Consider the following 21666-nt stretch of genomic DNA (forward strand, 5'->3'; position numbering starts at 1 on the left):
TACCTAGTTCTAGGAAGCTCAGGATTCTCGGCCAAGGCTCTCGAGACCCATGCATTGACAGTGAGAGTTTCTCAGCCAGCAACAGGCTCCTTGGAACTGCAGGCTTGGCAGAAAGAAAGCTTGACAGCAAGCAACAAGTGGAGGCTGGCTTTTATATTGCAACAATATTATTCCTTCGACATTCTAAGGTTTGACATCCTAAGGTTTAACAGAATCCTATCTATGTTATATGACCTGACAGTTTCCTTTTCTACTTTTCCTTTTGAGAAGTACAAAGTTATACTTTTAAATTCTAAAACACAAAGAAATTACTTTAGCTCTTACATGCTTACCCAAAGGAGACTTTGTACTAAAAAGTTACTTATTATTTTGTACACTTACTAGGTACCAGACACTTGCTTAGATTACAACTACCCTCACAAAAAACCTTTAAGGTAGGGGTCTACTGTACCCCCTTTACATATAAAGGAAAGGGTAACTCAGACAGGTTAAGTAATTTGCCTAAGGTCACAAAGCTAGGAGTAGCAGACCCAAAATATGAGCCTTGGTCACCCTGGTTCTGGAGCCTATGTTAACTTCCTTTGCCCCTCAAAAGGTGCAAAACAAACAACAGAAAATAAGAACAGGAGGAATGTAACAGAATGTGAAAATAAATTTCCACCACAGCATACACACATTTTAGCAAACCACAAATTCTTAACCCTTTCATATCCATACCCTTTTCTGAGACCTCTGCCCAGACTTCAGAAATGAAATTGAATTTTCCACTGGTGATCTGATCCTTCAAAGACACTTGAGTCTTATGCTCAGAGAAAGGTGGATACCCACTAAGGCTTAATGTTGGTAGAGAGAGAAAGGAAAAGAAATCAAATTATATTCTCAGCGGCATTCAGACATACAGATTATTCTTTAAATCAATGATCAAAAAAGATCACCCAATGTAAACACAAGCTCTCTACCTGGACACGTTTCTGACTTCACCTAATTATCTCCAACCAGACTCTGAAGCAATGAAACTTTTCTTACCAGATAAAAAGAATCACTCCTAAACTCCAGCAATCCACAGCTCGGTTATATCCAGCAGTCCCAAAGGAATTAAGAACCTCAGGAGCCAGGTAGGTGGGAGTCCCACATAAGGTTCTCATGAGAGAGGTCTCCCCCAATATCTTAGACTGCCCAAAGTCAGTAATCTAAAATTAAGGACAAAAGGGAATCATTTTTAATGGTATCATAAAATAAAAAGATTAACATAGTTGGGGCGCCTGGGTGGCTCAGTCGTTAAGCGTCTGCCTTCAGCTCAGGTCATGATCGCAGCCAGGGTCCTGGGATTGAGCCCCGCATCAGGTTCCCTGCTCCGCCAGAAGTCTGCTTCTCCCTCTCCCACTCCCCTGCTTGTGTTCCCTCTCTCACTGTGTCTCTCTCTGTCAAATAAATAAAATCTTTAAAAAAAAAAAAAAAAAGATTAATATAGTCTTGCGAGTCCTAAAAGGCATGCAGGCTAGATCAGTTCCTATCCTATATGGTTCATGCCTGCTGTTAATCTGGAATCTCTAACATTAACACTGCAAGTTAAATTTCATTTTGCTTAAATTAAAATTTCCAGGCCAAGGAAGCTCAAGGTTTCCTCTCCAACTTATCTGTGGTTCTCTGTAACCTTACAAAAGGTTTATAACCCTTATCAAACCCAGACTCTACGGTCCTAATTAGTTATCCAGAGTTTTTCTTAGACCCTAGTTTCTCAACCAATCTCAACACTGGAATGTTTGAGGAGCTTGGAAAAAATACTCATACCTTCAGCAAATTCTGAGATGCAGTCTGGGTGTCATGATTTATTTATTTATTTATTTTAATCAATAGGAGATTCTATAGTGAAGCCAGGCTTGGGAAGCACATTGCCTTAGAAAGCATGGGAAGAAAGGGGATGGGATTCTCTCATCCATCTAGATCCCTCCTTCCTCTCTGAACAGAAGTGGCTTGTATACAGTGAAGCTCAATAAATGCTCATTAGAATCTGAATCAGAGCAATACTGCCTGATCACTAAAATAACTGCTAATAGTGGAAAGGTCAAATTCTCTACCTTTTTATGCTCCCACTTTTTACTTGATGAATTTTATAAGTTTATGAACAGAAATCTACTGGAGTGGCCACATAGAGAACATAAATTTCTTACCTTTATAAGACAGTCCTCTTTTTGAGATGAGAGTAGAACATTCTCTGGCTTTAAGTCCCGATGTATAATACCATTTTCGTGAAGGTACTACACAGAAAGGGAGGCATGACCCTTGGATTTATGGAGTAGGTAAGTGAGTAAAGACACACACACACACACACCCTTATAGCTGGGTGAAGTCATAAGCCAGGTTACGCACAACCACATTCCCCCAAATCATAGAAAACTACTGGGTAAAGGGCTTAAAGTTTACAAATTTTTCTTTTCTTTTAAGATTTTATTTATTCATTTGAGAGAGTGAGCAAGTGAGAGAGAGCACAAGCAGGGGGCGGGGAGGAGGGAGAAGGAGCAGACTCCCTGCTCCCATGCAGACTCCCACGCAGGGCTCAATCCCAGAACCCTGGGACCATGACCTGAGCTGAAGGCAGGCGCTTAACCAACAGAGCTACCCAGGTGCCCCACAAATTTGTTTTCAGGAAAATCTTTAGGGGCACCTGGCTGGCTCAGTCAGTAAAGCATTCGACTCTTGATCTCAGGGTTGTGAGTTCGAGCCCCACGTTGGTGTGATTAAAGATTTAAAAAAATCGGGCACCTGGGTGGCTCAGTTGGTTGGGTGACTGCCTTCGGCTCAGGTCATGATCCTGGAGTCCTGGGATCGAGTCCCACGTCGGGCTCCCCTGCTCAGCGGGGAGTCTGCTTCTCCCTCTCCCGCTCCCCCCCTTGTGCTCTCTCTCTCTCTCTCATTCTCTATCTCATTCTCTCTCTCAAATAAATAAATAAAATCTTTAAAAAAAAAGATTTAAAAAAATCTTGAAAAGAAAAAGATTAAAATGCCACTTATGACAATAGACCATTTATTTCACTCTTCAAAATAATAAACACCCCTTCACATTGCCAGAAATATAAGGTGTCAATTTCAATAGTAAAAATGTAAATAGTAAAAATATCAATAGTAAAAACTGAGCCTGGGTGGCTCAGTCAGTTAAGTGTCTGTCTTCTGCTCAGGTCATGATCCCAGGGTCCTGGGATCAAGTCCTGCATCAGGCTCCTTGCTCAGAGGGGAGTCTGCTTCTCCCTCTGACCACCCCCCCTCCACTCATGCTCATGCTCTCTCTCTCTCCCTCTTTCTCTCTTTCTCACAAAATTAAAAAAAAATGTAAATGGGTGATAAAAGTATTTTGAGACCTTATTAAAGTAAACCATAAAAGTTCCATCAAAATAATGTATTTGGTTATTCTTTCCCTGAGAATATTTTTTAAAGGCCTCTGTAAAGTACCTAATTGTAAATTATGTTTAAATACCCAGAGTTCACGTATTCCTCAACACAAAAACTGAGTTCATCTTCACAATCTCTATGTCTGAAATGCAATGTTGATGTTTGTCTGTGTGTTCATCATTTTTATACACCAAGTCATTTCTTTGGGAAAAAAATTCCCACATCCACTGATCTGCACTCAACTCATTGGGAGAGAATAAATCATTAAGAGAGTAAAGCACTGGTTAGGGGCTAATGGACTTCAACTCATCTGGATGCCCCTGTGGGCCAGGAGCAAAAAATTCCTCCAAAATACTGTTAAAAGGAGAAAGACCTGTCAAAGCCCCCAGGGAGGGCAAACCCAGGTGAATCAGCCCCAGGAAAATCTCCCTCAACCCCCACTCAACAGGGGAGCTGCTTCCAAATCACTGTTTCCTGCGGGGAGTAGGTCTTCAAGGGAAGAAATCTTGGCGGGGACTCGCTACAGCTGAATTTGGTTTGAAAAGGTGATGTTCGGAAGCAGGCAGTGTGCGACCCGACCAGCTGCTCCTCGGAAGAGAGAAGGCGGCGCACGTGCCTGCCCACCCGCCGCCGCCGTTCACAGGATGCTGCACCTAAGGGGCCACCTGTCACTGTGCGGCGGGGAGAGCGATCCGTCACAACCAGCCCGCCTGCCGCAACCCCCCCGCAACCCCCAGCCAGTAAGGGGGAGGTTTCTACAAGGTTCAAGCCCAAGTAGAGATCAGTACCCCTCAGACAGACCTCCAAGTTAAAGAGAAGACAAGTGGGGCCCTGTTTATTTCTGTAACTCCCCCTCTTCTGTCGCTTAAGCTTCCCAGCAAAAGCTTTCCCGGCTGAGTCAAAGCGGGGGGGGATGTTTTTGCCAAGACAGACTCTGTGCCCTCCGGGTTCTACGCACCATCCCTCGCTTTCTGCCTGACTTCGGGAGCAGTTCACCTACAAGCAGGACGTCAAAGGAACCGAGGGAACCCTTTACCTGTACAGCCAGGAGCATCTGGTAAAAATAGAGTTTGCACGTAGCTTCTCTCAGGCGCTTATTCCCCACCACCCTATCAAAGAGCTCTCCTCCTTCCATCCTGAAAGACACAGGCAAAGCAGGGGGCTTGGGCGGAAGACAATAACGCCAACAAGACACACTGTTTCAGACAAGCAAAGAGCTGCCTTTTTTATTCACTCTAGAGGACTCCCATTTCTAAGGGCAGTGAAGTAGCAAGTCTCCTCTCCATGGTTAAGAGGCCCTCGCTGGAAACGAAGGAACAGGGAAAAGACGGAAGGAGTGGGCAGTGGGCACCAGACACACTTGGGAGCTTTTAAGAATCTGACTCAGTGGACCGGAGGTGGAGCCCACGAGTTTGCATTTTTATCACACACCCCAGGGGATTCTGTGGCTGGGCGAGAGCAGCAAGCAGAAGCTCGCAACCAGGCAAGCGGGGTCTGAACCCCAGTTCCCTCATATCCCAGCTGTGGGACTTTGGGCAAGTTATATCACCTCTTTGAGCTTGTTTCTGCCTCAAAAAATTGGGATAATTCCCCCCCTTCACCTTGATGGCTGTTGTAAAAATTAAGAGATAATTAATGTAGGTAAGGCAGTTGACACAATGTGGTTGCTTGGCAGGGTTATTCAATCCCTCTGAATTTCAGTTTCCTTTTCTGTAAAGTGGGGCTAAACACAGTAACCCATCAGTAACTTGTAAGTCACCTGGATGACTGTCATGAAGGGTGAAGGAGTCAATCCATGTGAAGTGCTGAGAGCAGGAACTGGCCCATAGTAAGCACTTCATTAGTCTCAGTGACTGTTATCGTATTATTATTGAACTGTTTTAAGTAGGTCCAAACAGCAACAGATATACCCTTAAGCATCCCAAGGGTCGTCCAATCTTTCCTAGTACTATGACTGAGGCTGTTTACTATAAAATCTTGGTGGCCAACCTGCTTAGGCACTGTGGGCCACTCAGGAGCAAAGCCCCGCCTGACAACAGCCGCTCCCAGAAACACTACATATTTATGTAGGAATGAGCCTCAAGACAGGCCTCTGCCAGGGATGAGGCAGGAAATTGTTTGGGCCACACCACAGAAGACAGGACTTTGTGGTTACTGAAATAGACCAGCAAGTAAACCAGCAACAAAAAGATAATCAGGCGCCACCCAGTACTGCGATCCTGAGCAGAGAGATCCACCCAGGCACGTGTTTCAGAGTAATTAATATCCACCTGTGTTTGAGCAACTACGTGTGCCAGGGGCTCTGCTAGGCACTTTCCATCCCTCATAGTATTTAATCTTCATGACTCTGCGCATGGGGGTATCATTATTACCACCCCCACAACACAAGGAAAATAAGACTCAGAGACATGAAGTAAACTAACTCACAGGGAGTCACCTGCAGAGTGGGATTCAAACTCAGGCCTCAGACCCAGGGCCTGGAACCTCTAATCCATGTGCCTTTGGAAACACTGGAGGAATTTTAAAATCAACACTAACCCCACATGCACACTTTGAGAGCCCCACCAACACATACATATGATGAGGGTCCCCAGGATGAGAAAAATGCACCCCAGCCTTAGATTCTTTGGTGGTTTATAAGCAATTAAATAGAAACAAATAGAAAAGTTTACTACTTACAATTCCAAAACAATATAATAATCTTCGGCATCAAAAAAGTCTTTAATCTTGATGATACAAGGCTAAGAGGGAAAAGAGGAAAAGTAGTGAGAGGCTCCCCCAAGAGGAAAACCACAGGAGCAGAACTCGGGCATTTGGTCCCCTGCCTCAGGACACTTTGAAGTTCATACTGCAGAAAAGGCAGCACTGAGCTGGCTCCTTAGTGAAAACATCCAAGAAACCCTCCATCCCACCAAGTTGGTGAGGGAGGGTTCATGATTCACACACAAGGATGGCACCATGGAAGGAAGGCCAGTCTCTTCCCAGCATTCCTCCTTACTGTCCCAGAACACAGGTACTGAAGGACACCTAAGGAACCCGAAGAGCCTAACACTAGCGTACATCCTCTCTAGACCACAAGATACCCCGCCTGCCCTAGATTCCCTGTGTTCTTTCCCAATGTCACACTTGGCTCGCCACCCTCCTGCCTGGTGATCCAGCCTCTGGACACACCTGGCCTCCGGCATCAGGCCCCCAATTCAAACGCAACGCTCGGAATGTACCCACAGCCCCCTGCATTGGTTCTCATCCGTGCTGCCTCATGCCGCATCTTCAATGCCTGTCTCCCCACCAGATTGTGAGCTCCAGGAGGGCAGAAAAAGGAAACTAACACCCACCATGGGTCTCCTTCCATCAGGCACTTCATGGGTCAAGTCTCAGTTATCTTTCTAGAACCAACACTCAGCAGAGAAGCCAGCAAACAGGAGACATTCATATGCTGCCCAGATTAATACAATCAACAGCAATAATAGAAACACCACCCACTGAGGGTAGACTCTGCCAGCCCCATTTTGTTTTGTTTTGTTTTTAAAGATTTTATTTATTTATTTGACAGAGAGAGAGAGAGCACGATCAGGGGGAGCGACAGGCAGAGGGAAAGGGAGAGCAGTCTCCTCGCTGAGCAGGGAGCCCGATGTAGGGCTCAATCCCAGAACCCTGGGATCATGACCTGAGCCAAAGGCAGACGCTTAACCGACTGAGCCACCCAGGCACCCCTGCCAGCCCCATTTTGGTCATAGCATACATAATCATGGGAGTAAGGCTGAGAGCAAACCAGCTCCACCACTCCTTACCTATGATCATAGTATGTACTTGCTCTGTGTGACCATTTGTTATTGTCACAATAATGAAGACACTGGATATGTATAGTAGTGTTAAATATTAAGAGGAAAAGAGTACTAAAATTCTCATACACTGTAACAGGAAGGCAACAGGCTATCTAAAAGTGATAAACCAGGAGACAGCAGTTTATGCATATTATGTAGAAACATGGAGATACACTGGTTTAAAAAAAAACAGATGAAAGAGTTCTAAAATGTTTGTGGGGGAGGATTAGGGGGCTGCAGAGTTACAATCCGTGTATAAACCTTTGAGCAAGATTTGACTCTCTAGGGTGCCTGGGTGGCTCAGTTGGTTAAGCGACTGCCTTCGGCTCAGGTCATGATCCTGGAGTCCCTGGATCGAGTCCCGCATCGGGCTCCCTGCTCAGCGGGGGGTCTGCTTCTCCCTCTGACCCTCCCCCCTCTCATGTGCTCTCTCTCTCTCATTCTCTCTCTCAAATAAATAAATAAAATCTTTAAAAAAAAAAAAGATTGGACTCTCTAGATTCTACGCATGTGATCAAAGGAGAAGCAGAAGAAAAGACACGCATGGAAAAGGAACAGGAGATCAGAGGAACAAATGAGAGCCGTTTGGTTCTGCCTGGCTTCATCCAGCAGGGCCGGACCCACCTGGGAACAGATGGGTCTGGGAGCTGGTGCAGCACGAGGAGGTGCCCAGCAGTCAAAAGCCTGTAGGCGCCACCACCTCTAGGGTCATTCATTGGCTGCAGCATCATAGCTGAAGGTGTCTCTCGTGAACCAGAAGCTACTACCCTACACCCTCCACTTAGACCATACAGGGAACAGTTTAGGGAATGACAGATGACTGTCATTCCCCAAGCGTGTTCTCCACACAGAGAGCTTGGTGAGCACATCTCATCGAATTCCTATACCAACCTTTAAGGTATGTATCCTTATTGCTTCCACTGCACAGATGAGCAAACAAAGGCTCTGAAAAGTGAAATGACCTTCTCAGAGCCAGGAGGTAAGAGAGATGGGATTGGGAACCCATGTCTGTCTCCCCACTAGGCTGAAACCATAGGAGGGGAGGGACGGCCAAATCCATCTGTGCTCACCACCGCCTGGGCCTTAGAAGACAGGCTGGCACAGTAAGTGTCTGACGACTGATTGGATCAATGCCTGGCTCCAAGCGCCAGGCTCTGCTGGGCTATCAGGCTCTACTCATTATCCCCCAAATGCACTCATAAGCCCATATTTAATTTCCAAGAGCTTTCCACATGCCCTTGTAAATTGCCCAGAAATCTTACAATTTCTTTCTAAATCGCCAGAGATCTTTTTTGAGGGTTCTAAATTCCTCTCGACTGCAGTGGACATTGGATTTGTGTAAATGTTATGTTTGGGGATCCTCTGACATCAGGAAAAATTCCCTGAGGATTTGGAGTGTTTATCTTACAAGTATATTTGAAGCAAGCAACCCCACCCCAGAAAATTAGAGGGCTCCTCTCTTTAATAAGAGATTCCAGATCCCTTGGGGGGAAAAAAGGCTAATTCAGGGAAGAAGAAGAAGTTGCAAGTGAATTAGAAGAATGCCAAGCCAGGATGCTGGTTACTCAGATTCTCCTGCGTTCAAGATCCAACCACTGGGTTCTAACTATTGTGTCAATGGCGGTGATCCTGCTCTTAATTTCTATTAGTTGTTTGGAGCATTTGAGGAGGTGAGAGAAAGCAGAAGAAAATCTTTTCGTTGCTTGGAGGTTAAGAACCAGAATAAGATCCAGGCGCCTGGATGGCTCAGCTGGTTAAGCATCCCACTCTTGATTTTGGCTCAGGTCATGATCTCAGGGCTATGGATCAAATGCCAGCATCAGGCTCCTCACTGGGCATGGAGCCTGCTTAAGATTCTCACTTACCCTCTCCCCTCTGCCCCTACCCCCCTCAAAAAAAAAAAAAAAAAAAAAGAACCAGAATAAGATCATCCTTAGCTGGACAGACTGGAGGTCTAACTGCAAGTTTCAATTCCAGTGCCAACCTAGCTCATGACTTCAAGGGGGTTCATGACTTAATGAAGAAACAGAAAAAACAATGAAAAGGAAGATGGGATCAGTCCACAACTCTAACTTCTCTTCTTACCTCTTAAAAGAGAGACTCACTTTCCAGTGAGAAAAAGTCACCATTGGACAAAAGATAGGAACTATTTATACCCACTGAGATAAATGGAAATCAGCACCATCAAAAGGTATTCAGAGGTACTGAAACTTCAGGTATAACTTAACCAAATTTACCAAATTAGCATTGTCTTCCCAAACATAACCAGTTGATAAAATACTTAGAAAATTTACATGTTTTGGTCAAAAACTCACAAAATATCACAGTTATTTAATCATGAAATCTTTATATACAGTATTGTCCTCTCAGAATTTCAGGGTAAAGCTCTTTCCAGCTAAATACATACACCCACACATATGTACCCACACATAAACATACACAAAACACACACACACAATTAAGGACTCCAAGTTAATACTAGCTTTATTAAACTGAAATACTTTGTATTCCCCCCATATTTTGAGAGAAATGGATTTAAATACGGTCATATTTTATAGCAATACTTACATGATTTAGTTTTTTCAAAATTTCTATTTCTGTTTCAACCTTGGGAGCTGGATCCTTTGATAAATAAAAAAAACATTAAAGTCTGTTAATAATAGTCAATATTTAGAAAATGCTTAGTTACAACTTAGTTGAGTAAAAGCTGCGTTGAGTTCCACATACCCAGCCCTACCCATACAGACAATTCAAGGCTTAGAGGTCAAAGAATTAAATCAGTTACCTAAAAATCACCCTGCAAAGTGCTTGGCAAATAGTAAGCATTCAGTAAACGACCAGGCCCTATGCCAACCTCTTTATGTAAAAGAGTCATCTCACAGAAGTCTCATAATCCTGAAGTGAACTGGGTTCTATAATTATCCCCATTTCACAGATGGGGTAACTGAGGCACAGAGAAAGGAAGCCACTTGTTCCAGTTCTCACAGCCAGAAACAAGTGGGATTCCACTGTTCTCACACTTACCTGGTAAGCTCTGTCTCCCTTTTTTTTTTTTTTAAGTTTTTATTGGAATTCCAGTTAGTTAACATACAATGTAATATTGGTTGTAAGCTCTGTCTCTCTGGCTGTGGAATTGTTTATACTCATAAAAATGATACAATAAACAAACCACAGACAAGAGGTATTCAATTAAATTGGAAAAGGAAAATGTCAAGCCAAATTTCTAATAATGGAGCAGACACAGGTACCAATTTGCTGCAGGCTGACATATTTACTGAGACAACAAAGAGAGGAAGCATCAGGGGACTGGAACTGCTCTCCGCTACAATTCCAAAAGGATGAATCGACTTACTCAGCCTCGCGGGCTACACCCTCCAAAGCGAAGAGGATATAGAATTACATATTTATGTAAAATGGACTTCAGCTAAGAAACCCAGATGTTTAATTTTAAAAGCCTGCCTCTTCCTGTAAGCTGTTAAACTCATTAACAAGTCAGGCTGTACTCTGATGATAGAGAGGTCTTAAAGAGTCCAATCTGATTTGAAAGATGAAATTAAGAAGTACAAATTTGCTCCAAGTCATTAAGAATCTGGTAGGTATTTTCTTCCCCCTCAAAACCGGAAACAAATCCAGAATCACGGGGAAAAGGATCCACCACAAAGTGAACACAGAAAGGAAACTGCTCTTGCCATGTGAGAATGGCATTGTCCTTGGGGCGTGGTGGGGGGTGGGGAATAGCTCTTTAAAGAATGTTAAAGTATAATGGCCAGAAACAGATGGCCACAAAGGAAAAGGTGATCAGAGATCTCACTTTACATTACTTTGTAGGGTTCTGTGTTGAAAGACCAATACATTTCACCAATGCAGTAAATGTGTATTAGAGAAAACGTGATAAAATGAATAGCTACTATACAGAGACTATTAAATAATTTAAGATTTTTAAATATCTATAGATGCTAAGATATTCACTGTTTCGTTATCGGGAGGGGCAAAGAACTAGAAATTATTCCAAATGATCAAAGAGAGCAATGGGTGAATAAATTATAATAAAGTTCATGAAAGAGAAGCTCGATCATCACAAAACATCTATTAGGGGAAAGTTTATGCATTAATGCTTATGGGGAAAAGCAGAATACAAAATTGTATATACAATATGATTTCAACCATCTAAAAATGCAAATCTGTATGAACAAGGACCACAAGGAAAAAGAAAACTAGAAACAGCTGTGGAATTACAGTGGTGGGGATATGGCTGGGTTTTTTTCCCCCCAATTCCCTTTCACGTACTGTAAAAACTAGTAACAACTTGGGGGGGGGGGGCGAGAAAACACTTCCTGCTAGGTGTATTACTACGTTGGAACCAAGCTATTGATAAGTAAATTCTAGGTTAGTTGAATATACTCAAAAAACGGGGGGTGGGGGGTGGGGGGGAGAGATGGGGTGGGCAGCACAGAGGGAGAGAGAGACTCTTTTTTTTTTTATTCTTATGTTAATCCCCATACATTACATCATTAGTTTTAGATGAAGTGTTCCATGATTCATTGTTTGTGCATAACACCCAGTGCTCCATGCAGAACGTGCCCTCCTCAATACCCACCACCAGGCTAACCCATCCTCCCACCCCCTTCCCTCTAGAACCCTCAGTTTGTTTTTCAGAGTCCATCATCTCTCATGGTTTGTCTACCCCTCCGATTTCCCCCGCTTCATTCTTCCCCTCCCGCTACCTCCTTCTTCTTCTTCTTTTTATTTTTTTCTTAACATATATTGCATTATTTGTTTCAGAGGTACAGATCTGAGATTCAATAGTCTTGCACAATTCACAGCGCTTACCAGAGCACATACCCTCCCCAGTGTCTATCACCCAGTCACCCCATCCCTCCCACCCCACCCCCCACTCCAGCAACCCTCAGTTTGTTTCCTGGGATTAAGAATTCCTCGTATCAGTGAGATCATATGATACATGTCTTGAGAGAGAGACTCTTAAGCAAGTCCATGAGCAGTGCAGACCGAACACAGGGCTTGATCTCACGACCCTGAGACCATGACCGGAGCCGAAATCAAGAGTCAGATGCTTAACTGACTGAGCCACCCAGGAGCCCCAATACTCAAAATTTTCCAATGTTGTTTAATACAAATTCACATATGTGAACAGTGAATTCTTCCTGACACTGAAAATCACCACTCAAATTATCTGGGGACATTAGGAAGTGTTAAAAACAGCTGAGCATCCATAAACAGGTACTTACTGCCTCTGTCTCAGAGCCAATAGCGAACTTCCTTTTGCTGATGATTTTTATGGCTACTTTCTTACATGTTTTCCTCTCAAAAGCTAGCTTCACCTCACCACAGGCACCGCTGCAGAGAGAAACATAAAATGATCAATTATCAGAATGATTTTAATCATGAGACCCATCACTTCTGAGCTGCTCTCAACCATTACAAATTAAACACCGTCCACACACAATCCTCCTTCCATTGTCCCTGTTTTCAGACAACACAGTGAAACCTCACCAAAGTTAAAATGTCAAGGGCATAAGTGAGTGTGGACCATCCAACAGCACTGAGTCAGCTCCAAATTCCACTTTTTGAGCTGAGAGATACAGACTTGTCTTACTGGCACCCCAGAGTGTGAAATTCTCAGAAAGACACTAAGAACAAATAGAGAAATTATTTATCCTAGAGTCAGAGAAACATCAAGTAGAACAAAGCCCTAGACAAAAATGAGTGACTGACACAAGTTATAGTAAATAGCATCTGAAAATGAATTACTTTCATTGATACGGTCTTTCTTATTCAAAAGAACTACATAAGCAGTTGATGCCATGAATTTCACCCTAAATAAAATCACAATACCTAGAAAAACAAAAGTATTATGCAACTAACCTGCTTGCAGCAAAAACTCTTATTAAAGATTAGCAATTAATTGGGACACTCTAAGGAGGAGTAATAATACCCAGTATACCACCCAAAATACAGATAACCCGATGGGCTCTGTTCTCCAAAGCTTGGGTCAATTGAAGTTAGTGGCTACTCAAGTATCAATCACTCATTACATGCCTAAAGTAGACTGTTAACTATTGTGACTTTGGAATGGGATGATGGATTTGCCAAGACATTTTTTTAATTGCATATTTGTATCTACATAACAAAATTTACCATTGTAATCATTTCAAAATGTACAATTCAGTGGCATTAAGTACATCCTCAATGTCTGGACCCATTACCCCTGTCTAGCTGCAGAATTTTTTCATCAGCCCAAATGGAAACCCCATCCCCATTCTATGCTGCAACCAGGCCCTGGCAACCACTTATCCACTTTGTCTCAACGGATTTGCCTATTCTGAATATCTCTTATCAATGAAATCACACAATATGGGGCCCTTTGTGTCTGGCTTCTTTCACTTAGCATGTTCTCAAGGTTCAGCCATGCTGTAGCATGGATCAGTATTTCATTCCTTTTTATAGCTAAGTAACATTCCATTGTGGGACACCTGGGTGGCTCAGTTGGTTAAGTGTCTGCCTTGGGCTAAGTTCATGATCCCAGGGTCCTGGGATTAAGTCCCACACTGGGCTCCTTACAGAGCGGGGAGTCTGCTTCTCCCTCTGCATGCCGCTTCCCCCTGCTTGTACTCTCTCTGACAAATAAAATCTTAAAAAAAAAAATACATAAAAAAATAAAAATATAAATAATATCCCATTGTACAGATATATCTGTTTATCTATTCATTTGTTGATGGAAATGTGGGTTGTTTCCACCTTCTGGCTATTGTGAATAGAGCTGAAATGAACATTCATGCGTAAGTTTTTATTTGAATACCTGTCTTCAACTTGGGGGGGTTATATACCTACAAGGGGGAATTGCTGGGTCATATGATAATTCTATGCTTAACTTTTTGATAAACCAATCAACTATTTCCCACAGTGGCTACACCATTTTACATTCATTCCCATCAGTAGTACAAAGAGTTTCCAATTTCTCTGCATCCTCACAAACACTTGTTACTTTCTGTTTCTTTATTATGGCCATCCTAGTGGCTGCAAAGTAGTATCTCATTGTGGTTTTCATTTGCATTTCCCTAATGACTAATGATGCTGAGCATCTTCTCCTGTGGTTGCTGGTCATTTGTATATCTTCTTTCAAGAAGTCTATTTAAATCCCTTGCCCAGGGGCGCCTGGGTGGCTCAGATGGTTAAGCGAATGCCTTCAGCTCAGGTCATGATCCCAGGGTCCTGGGATCGAGCCCCACATCAGGCTCCCGACGCTCAGCAGGGAGTCTGCTTCTCCCCCTCCCTCTGCTTCTCCCCCTGCTCATGCTCTCTATCTCTGTGTCGCGAATGAATAAAAAATAAATAAATAAATAAATAAATCCTTTGCCCATTTGTAAATTGGATAGTTTTTCCTTTTGTTGTTCTTTATTCTGAATACTAGATCCTTATCAGATATACTATTTGCAAGTATTTTCTCTCTGTGGGTTGTGTTTCACTCCCTTGATAATATCAAGATGCACTAAAGTTTTTAAATTTGATGAAGTCTAATTTATCCATTTTTTTTCCCTTTTGCTGCTTGTACTTCTGGTACCATATTTAAGAAACCAACACCAAATACAATGTCATGAAGAGTTATCCCTGTGGGGCGCCTGGGTGGCTCAGTTGGTTAAGCGACTGCCTTCGGCTCAGGTCATGATCCCAGAGTCCTGGGATCGAGTCCCACATCGGGTTCCCAGCTCGGCGGAGAGCCTGCTTCTCCCTCTGACCCTCTCCCCTCTCATGCTGTTTCTCTCTCTCTCTCTCTCTCTCTCTCTCAAGTAAATAAATAAATAAAATCTTTAAAAAAAAAAAAAGTTATCCCTGTTTCCTTCTTATAGTTTAATAGCTTTATCTCTTACATTTAGTTTTTTCCTTTTTTTTTTTTAAGATTTTATTTATTTATTTGAGAATGAGTGTGAGAGCGCGAGCAAGTATGAGATGGGTAGGGGCCCGAGGGAAAAGCAGACTCCCTGCTCAGCAGGGAGCCTGATGGTGGGGCTTGATCCTGAGACTCTGGGACTCCAGGATCATGACCTGAGCCAAAGGCAGACACTTAACCGACTGAGCCACCCAGGAGGCCCTAGTTTTTTCCTTTTGAGTTAATTTTTGTATACAGTATGAGATAACAGTCCGTATAACTATTATTTTTTTTTAATCTGCTCAAAACACTTTCCAGTTCCCCTTCTGATAAAGTCACCTTTTGCCTGAGAAATCTTCCCTGAGTCGATGTAGCTCTAGTGGAATATCTGTAATAGTACCAAGGGGTGGACATGTAACTAAAATGGAGCCAGTCAAGGTTCTCCCTGGAATCAAATGCTGATGCTGGGAGAGAAACAGTTCTATCTGTGGTGGTTTCTACAAGGAAGAAGATATGAATGTAGGGCTACTGGAAGCCATCTTTCCTGCCACACAGAGAAAGCAAATCTATAGGCAACCAATAGTAGCTGAACCAATAAATGGAGTCAGAGTCCTGACAACACTGTAGAAGCCTTTAAATCCAGCCACAGGTAAAGCCACACAGATAATCAGAATTCAAAGACTGAAATAAAGCCCTAAAGGCCACCTGGTCCAGTCATACCTGAAATCATCTGTGCCCCTGTTACGAGAGTAAGTTTTTCTTTTCTGATTCATTTGAGTTAAGATTCTGTCACCTGCCAAAAGTTAGAGGATTTTCCCTTAGAAAAAATAAGAGTCCCATATATTTCTTAAGGGCAGGCACAGATTTGGCTGTAAATTTCCAAGCACCAATGCCAATATGAAAACAGAGTGAGTTACTGAATTTAATATCCATAAACTAAAATATCTCCCATAGATGGTCATAAAGAGTACATTGTGTTTGATTTTATGTGGCAGGAATATAGGTGATTATTTCCTTCTATTAATTTCTACATTCATGTTTCCAAAAATGTTAAAGGCCTCTGGGGTGGGGGAGGGGTGGGAGATTGAAGGACATGATGCAATGTGGTAAAGGTGTCCCTAAGGAAATGGTTCTCAGGGCGCCTGGCTGGCTCAGTTGGGAGGGCATGTGACTCTTGCTTGATCTTGGGGTCATGAGTTCGAGCCCCATATCGGGTATACAGATTACTTAAATAAATAAAACATAAAAACTTAAGGAAGTGGTTCTCAAAGTAGGATTAGGCAACCCCTAAGGGACCTCAAGATGCTTGCAGGGTGTCCACAAAGCCTAAACTATTTGCAGAATAATACTAAGACATTATTTGCCTTTTTCATTCTCATTCCCTCATGAGCATACAGTTTTCCAGAAGCTATATGGCATGTGATATAACAGACTGAACAAAGAAGCAAATATCAGGATCTAGCCATTTTCTAGTAAAGCAGATATCAAAGACATTTGTAAAAATGTGAAACAATGGGCGCCTGGGTGGCTCAGTTGGTTGAGCGACTGCCTTAGGCTCAGGTCATGATCCTGGAGTCCCGGGATCGATTCCCGCATCGGGCTCCCTGCTCGGCAGGGATCCTGCTTCTCCCTCTGACCCTCCCCACTCTCATGTGCTCTCTGTCTCTCTCATTCTCTCTGTCTCAAATAAATAAATAAAATCTTAAAAAAAAAAAAATGTGAAACAATGCCTCTCTTCTTATTAATCTTTATTTAAATAATTATTTTGCTGGGCACCTGGGTGTCTCAGTTGGTTAAGCAACTGCCTTCGGCTCAGGTCATGATCCCAATGTCCTGGGATCGAGCCCCACATCCGGTTCCCTGCTGAGTGGGGAGCCTGCTTCTCCCTCTTCTGCTACCCCTGCTTGTGCACACCATCAAATAAATAAAATCTTTAAAAAAATTATTTTGCGGGGCACCTGGGTGGCTCAGCTCAGTCGTTAAGCGTCTGCCTTCGGCTCAGGTCATGATCCCAGGGTCCTGGGATCAAGCCCCGCATCGGGCTCCCTGCTCCTTGGGAAGCCTGCTTCTCCCTCTCCCACTCCCCCTGCTTGTGTTCCCTCTCTCGCTGTGTCTCTGTCAAATAAATAAATAAAATCTTTAAAAAAAAAATTATTTTGCACTAAAACATTATCTTTTTTTTTAAGATTTTTTTTATTTGAGAGAGAGAGAGAGAGAGAGAATGTGCGGGAAGGGCAGAGGGAAAGAACCCCAAGCAGACTCCCCACTCAGTGGGGAGCCCAACTGGGGGGGGGAGGGGTACTCAATCCCACAACCCTGAGATCATAACCTGGGCCGAAATCAAGAGTTGGACACTTTAACCAACTGAGCCACCCAGGCGCCCCAAAAACATTATTTATTTTAACGTGAGTTTTTTTTTTTCTTTTAAGATTTTATTTATTCATTTGAGACACAGAGTTAGAGAGAGAGCATGAGCAGGGGGAGAGGCAGAGGCAGAGGGAGAAGCAGGCTCCCTGCTGAGCCAGGAGCCCGATGTGGGGCTCGATCCCAGGACCCTGGGATCATGACCTGAGCCGAAGGCAGACGCTTAACCATCTGAGCCACCCAGGCGCCCCCATAAGTGAGTTTTTTAATGCATTAACAAATATTATTAATGTCTGCATTTGAATTTCTAATACAGTTAATATCAATAGATTTAAGCCATGTGAACAAAAGCTCTTTGGCATCCTCAGTAATTTTTAAGAGTGTAAGGGCTCCTGGAGCGCCTGGGTGGCTTAGTTGTTAAGTGTCTGACTTCAGCTCAGGTCATGATCTCAGGGTCCTAGACTGAGCCCTGCATGGGGCGCCCCACTCAGCAGGATGTCTGCTTCTCCCACTCCCTCTGCCCCTCCCCTGCTCATGCTCTCTCTCTCTCTCTCTCAAATAAATAAGATCTTTTAAGGAAGGAAGGAAGAGTGTAAGGGGTCCTGAAACCAAACATCTTGAGAACTCTGCCCTGATTCAATGGTCAGCTTCATTTCACTTCCCAAGATGTCACAAATTAAGCGGGCATAAATGTAGTCATTGTTTCTTTTTTGGGAGATAATAAAAATGTTCTAGGGGCACCTGGGTGGCTCAGTCGTTAAGCGTCTGCCTTCGGCTCAGGTCATGATCCCAGGGTCCTGGGATCGAACCCCGCATCGGGCTCCCTGCTCGGCGGGAAGCCTGCTTCTCCCTCTCCCATTCCCCCTGCTTGTGTTCCCTCTCTCACTGTGTCTCTGTCAAATAAATAAAAATCTTTAAAAAAAAAAAAAAAGTTCTAAAATTGATTGTGGTGAAGGTTTCACAACTGTGAATGTATTAAAAATCATTAAATTAAACACTTCATATGGGTGAACTGTATGGTATGAGAACTTTTTAAAATTAATTTATCAAATAAATCAGTAACACACCTAACAAGTTCCGTACAAATATGAAGTCAATGAATGTTATAAAACCAGGAACAAGAAACTAATCAATGACAAGTGTTTAGAAAAAAATGAATGGCAATTTTCATAATAACAAAAAAAAATTTACCTTCCGAGAGTTTTTGACATGATGTATTGGTCTCTTAATTCCTTAGGATAAACTGACTGATCATCTACAGTCAGATCAAAAAATACAAAAACTAAGGGAAAAAGGGCAGAAATAAGTCTCATTAATTCATTCAATAAAGAGAAGATAAGTGGTCTTAAAGTTTAGTAAGCATATGTAATATAACACAATTATTTTTAATTATACTTAACACCTAACTCTAAAGGAATTATTTAGCCAGGCTAATAATAATTTCATAGTATTATGAAATTATTTTTCATTCATATATTATGAAACCCATGGAAAATGACAGTCAAATCTCATTCTTCCATAAAAATACACAGCATCATCTTACTATAGTGCAGGAAATCCATACATACATGCTAGTCTTATTCCTTTGCCTCAGAATTATTTATCAATTGAAACTAATATAAAATACCCATGCAACATTAGTCCTTGCCTGAGCAGGGAAAAAAAAAAAAAAATACCTATGCAGATCAGCATATGCCCAGAACCAAAAAGCAATTAGTTTGAGCCTAGAAAAAAATGTTCTAGGCAAATAAACATCCCAATAAAATTAGACCACAGGTCATCATACTAGAAGGTAAGTATTATCTTCTCTTTGCCATTTATATACCTCTACATGTCTGGCATTCTACAGTGCAAGCCATCTTGAACCTACTTGGAAAGTTAAATAAATAGCATTTTCCCAAAAATCCCCTTATTTCTTCATTATTTGGGCTGTATCAAAAAAATAATAATAATAACCCCACTCATTTAAAAATTTAACCATCCATGTAGGCCAAGGCTACAACCTTGGTTGTCAACATTTCAATTATCAATCAATTATCAATTATCAATCATTTCAATTATCAATTATCAACATTTCAACTCCACAAAATGAATGAATGGTATAGGGGTGCCTGGGTGGCTCAGTCGTTAAGCATCTGCCTTTGGCTCAGGTCATGATCCCAGGGTCCTGGGATCGAGCCCCGCATCGGGCTCCCTGCTCCGCGGGAAGCCTGCTTCTCCCTCTCACACTCCCCTGCTTGTGTTCCCTCTCTCGCTGTCTCTCTCTGTCAAATAAATAAATAAAATCTTTAAAAAAAAAAAAAAAAAGAAGAATGGTATATTTGCAACTGCCCATATCATCTTGAAAGAGTGAAATTTGTTGAGACCCTTGAGTTTCTCATATTTCAGGCAACAGGTTTCAGCCTCCCTGGAGTAACCTAGAGTTCTAGTCTCTGGCACAAATCTGAGCCACCTGAGTGTGCTTCATTCAGGCTGGCCCACATGAGACAGAAACCTGTGTAGTGAATGAAATCTGCCAGCGAATCAAGATACAACTGTTTCTCTATGCTTATAGATATTTATGAACCTAGATGTTCCAGTGGCATCTCAGTATCTGGGAATTTGAGGGGCCCTGGAGAGCTATTTCTCACAGATGTCAAGGTCTAGTTCAAGAGCTGCAAACTCAGTTGCCCACAGAAGCCAAGGTCACGTACACAGGGAAGGCTGGGTTGAGCGTTAGACAACGTGGAGCAGTGAGGACTTAAACGGGCAACCATACCCGCATCTTAAAAAAGGCAGGCTCTACTGAGCACTGGCAAATCCTCCAGGTATGGGATTACAGGATTGGTGTGGCCAGACAGTCCACCCTTTCAAAACAATCTGGATTTTCATGTCAAAGTACAAACAGCAAATGCCTAATAAAATGCCAATAAACCGAATGCAATCTGCAGAGGGACAGCCTGACCTATTTCAATTCTGGCCACCTTTAGCCCATATAACACCTCGGTTCAAAGCAGAAAAGGTGCCCCTTGGATAGACCGACTAGGAAAAGGTGGCACATGAGCTTGTCAAGTAAGACAGGCCAAATTTCAGCAGCTGGCTGTCACCTCCACCAGGGGCTCTCAAACAGCAAGACCCTATGCAGCTGCCCTGACTATAATTATCAGATAGAAAACAAAATAGCAACAGGGAAAACTACCATAAAATGTGCTTTAGGATGCCTAGGACCGCCATCATTCCCAGATGGCCGTCTGAAGACTGACTGTATGAGAATCACCTAGGCAAGATTTTTTATATCCCTGGGACTCGTAGACCAGGAGCTGTGACACAGCACCTGGGGGTATCTGTATTTTTAAGGCGTTACACGCACACACATACATCCTTCCAATTCAACTCTCACATAGTTTTGTAAAGTTCTGTGGGTTTATTTTCTTTTCAATCAAAGAGACAAGAGTATTCCTCTTGTCCAAGGATTTAAAATCACTGTGAGATTAAACTCTACAGGTTGTTTTTATTCTTTCTGTGCTGAATGACAATTGTTTGTTTTGGATGTGATTTTGGTAAAGTTTTAGGAGTGGCTGCTTATAAAATGTTGCCTGATGACAATAAACATCAACACTTTGAGGATAACCACGTGGTATTTAAGGTAGAAGCTTTAAACTGAGATTCTGCCTGAAAAACCCTAATCCTTGGCAGGTAGGCGAAGTTCAATTGATACTTGCAGCAATTAAGGAATAGAAGGGATGAAAGGGAAGAATGAGAAAGGAAAAGAGAAGAAGGAAGGAGGGAGGGAGAAGAATTCATGGCCTAAAACAACTCACTGACCCCAAAGATTGATGTGGTATAAACTGCATCAGTGAATGAAGAACCATCTTAAGCAAAATCATTCCACTGACAGCAAACAGCCTTAAACAAAACTAATCCAACAATCAAACCTTGGAAAATCTACCTTGATAGAAATTTTCCATTCATTTATTTTTTTTAAAATATTTTTTAAGTTTGTCAGAATCACAATTTATTATATTTCTGTTCTTCTGGCTTTATTTTTTTTTTTTTTTTTTTTAATGACAGAGAGAGACACAGCGAGAGAGGGAACACAAGCAGGGGGAGTGGAGGAGGGAGAAGCAGGCTTCCTGCACAGCAGGGAGCCCGATGCGGGGCTCGATCCCAGGACCCTGGGATCATGACCTAAGCCGAAGGCAGACGCTTAACCATCTGAGCCACCCA

At 42.6% G+C, this 21666-nt stretch overlaps 1 protein-coding gene across 7 annotated transcripts in view; it reads right to left on the minus strand.

The window, feature by feature from the left end:
* The window catches only part of CHEK2 (checkpoint kinase 2), an 84908-nt gene that overhangs the window by 5837 nt on the left and 57405 nt on the right, over positions 1–21666 (minus strand). For 6 of the 7 annotated variants that reach the window (XM_035017271.1, XM_035017270.1, XM_035017273.1 and 3 more), the window contains 8 exons: positions 18652–18742; positions 12458–12566; positions 9780–9833; positions 6067–6128; positions 4424–4523; positions 2172–2258; positions 1027–1190; positions 718–833 (listed from right to left, as the gene is read on the minus strand). In XM_035017271.1, coding sequence (XP_034873162.1) covers positions 718–833; positions 1027–1190; positions 2172–2258; positions 4424–4523; positions 6067–6128; positions 9780–9833; positions 12458–12566; positions 18652–18742 — 783 coding nt within the window. The remainder of the gene's footprint in view (positions 1–717; positions 834–1026; positions 1191–2171; positions 2259–4423; positions 4524–6066; positions 6129–9779; positions 9834–12457; positions 12567–18651; positions 18743–21666) is intronic. The other variant, XM_035017274.1, reaches the window with a different exon arrangement.

The sequence above is a fragment of the Mirounga leonina genome, unplaced genomic scaffold (assembly GCF_011800145.1).
Source record: "Mirounga leonina isolate KUSES-001 unplaced genomic scaffold, KU_Mleo_1.0 Mir_171, whole genome shotgun sequence".
NCBI lineage: Eukaryota > Metazoa > Chordata > Mammalia > Carnivora > Phocidae > Mirounga > Mirounga leonina.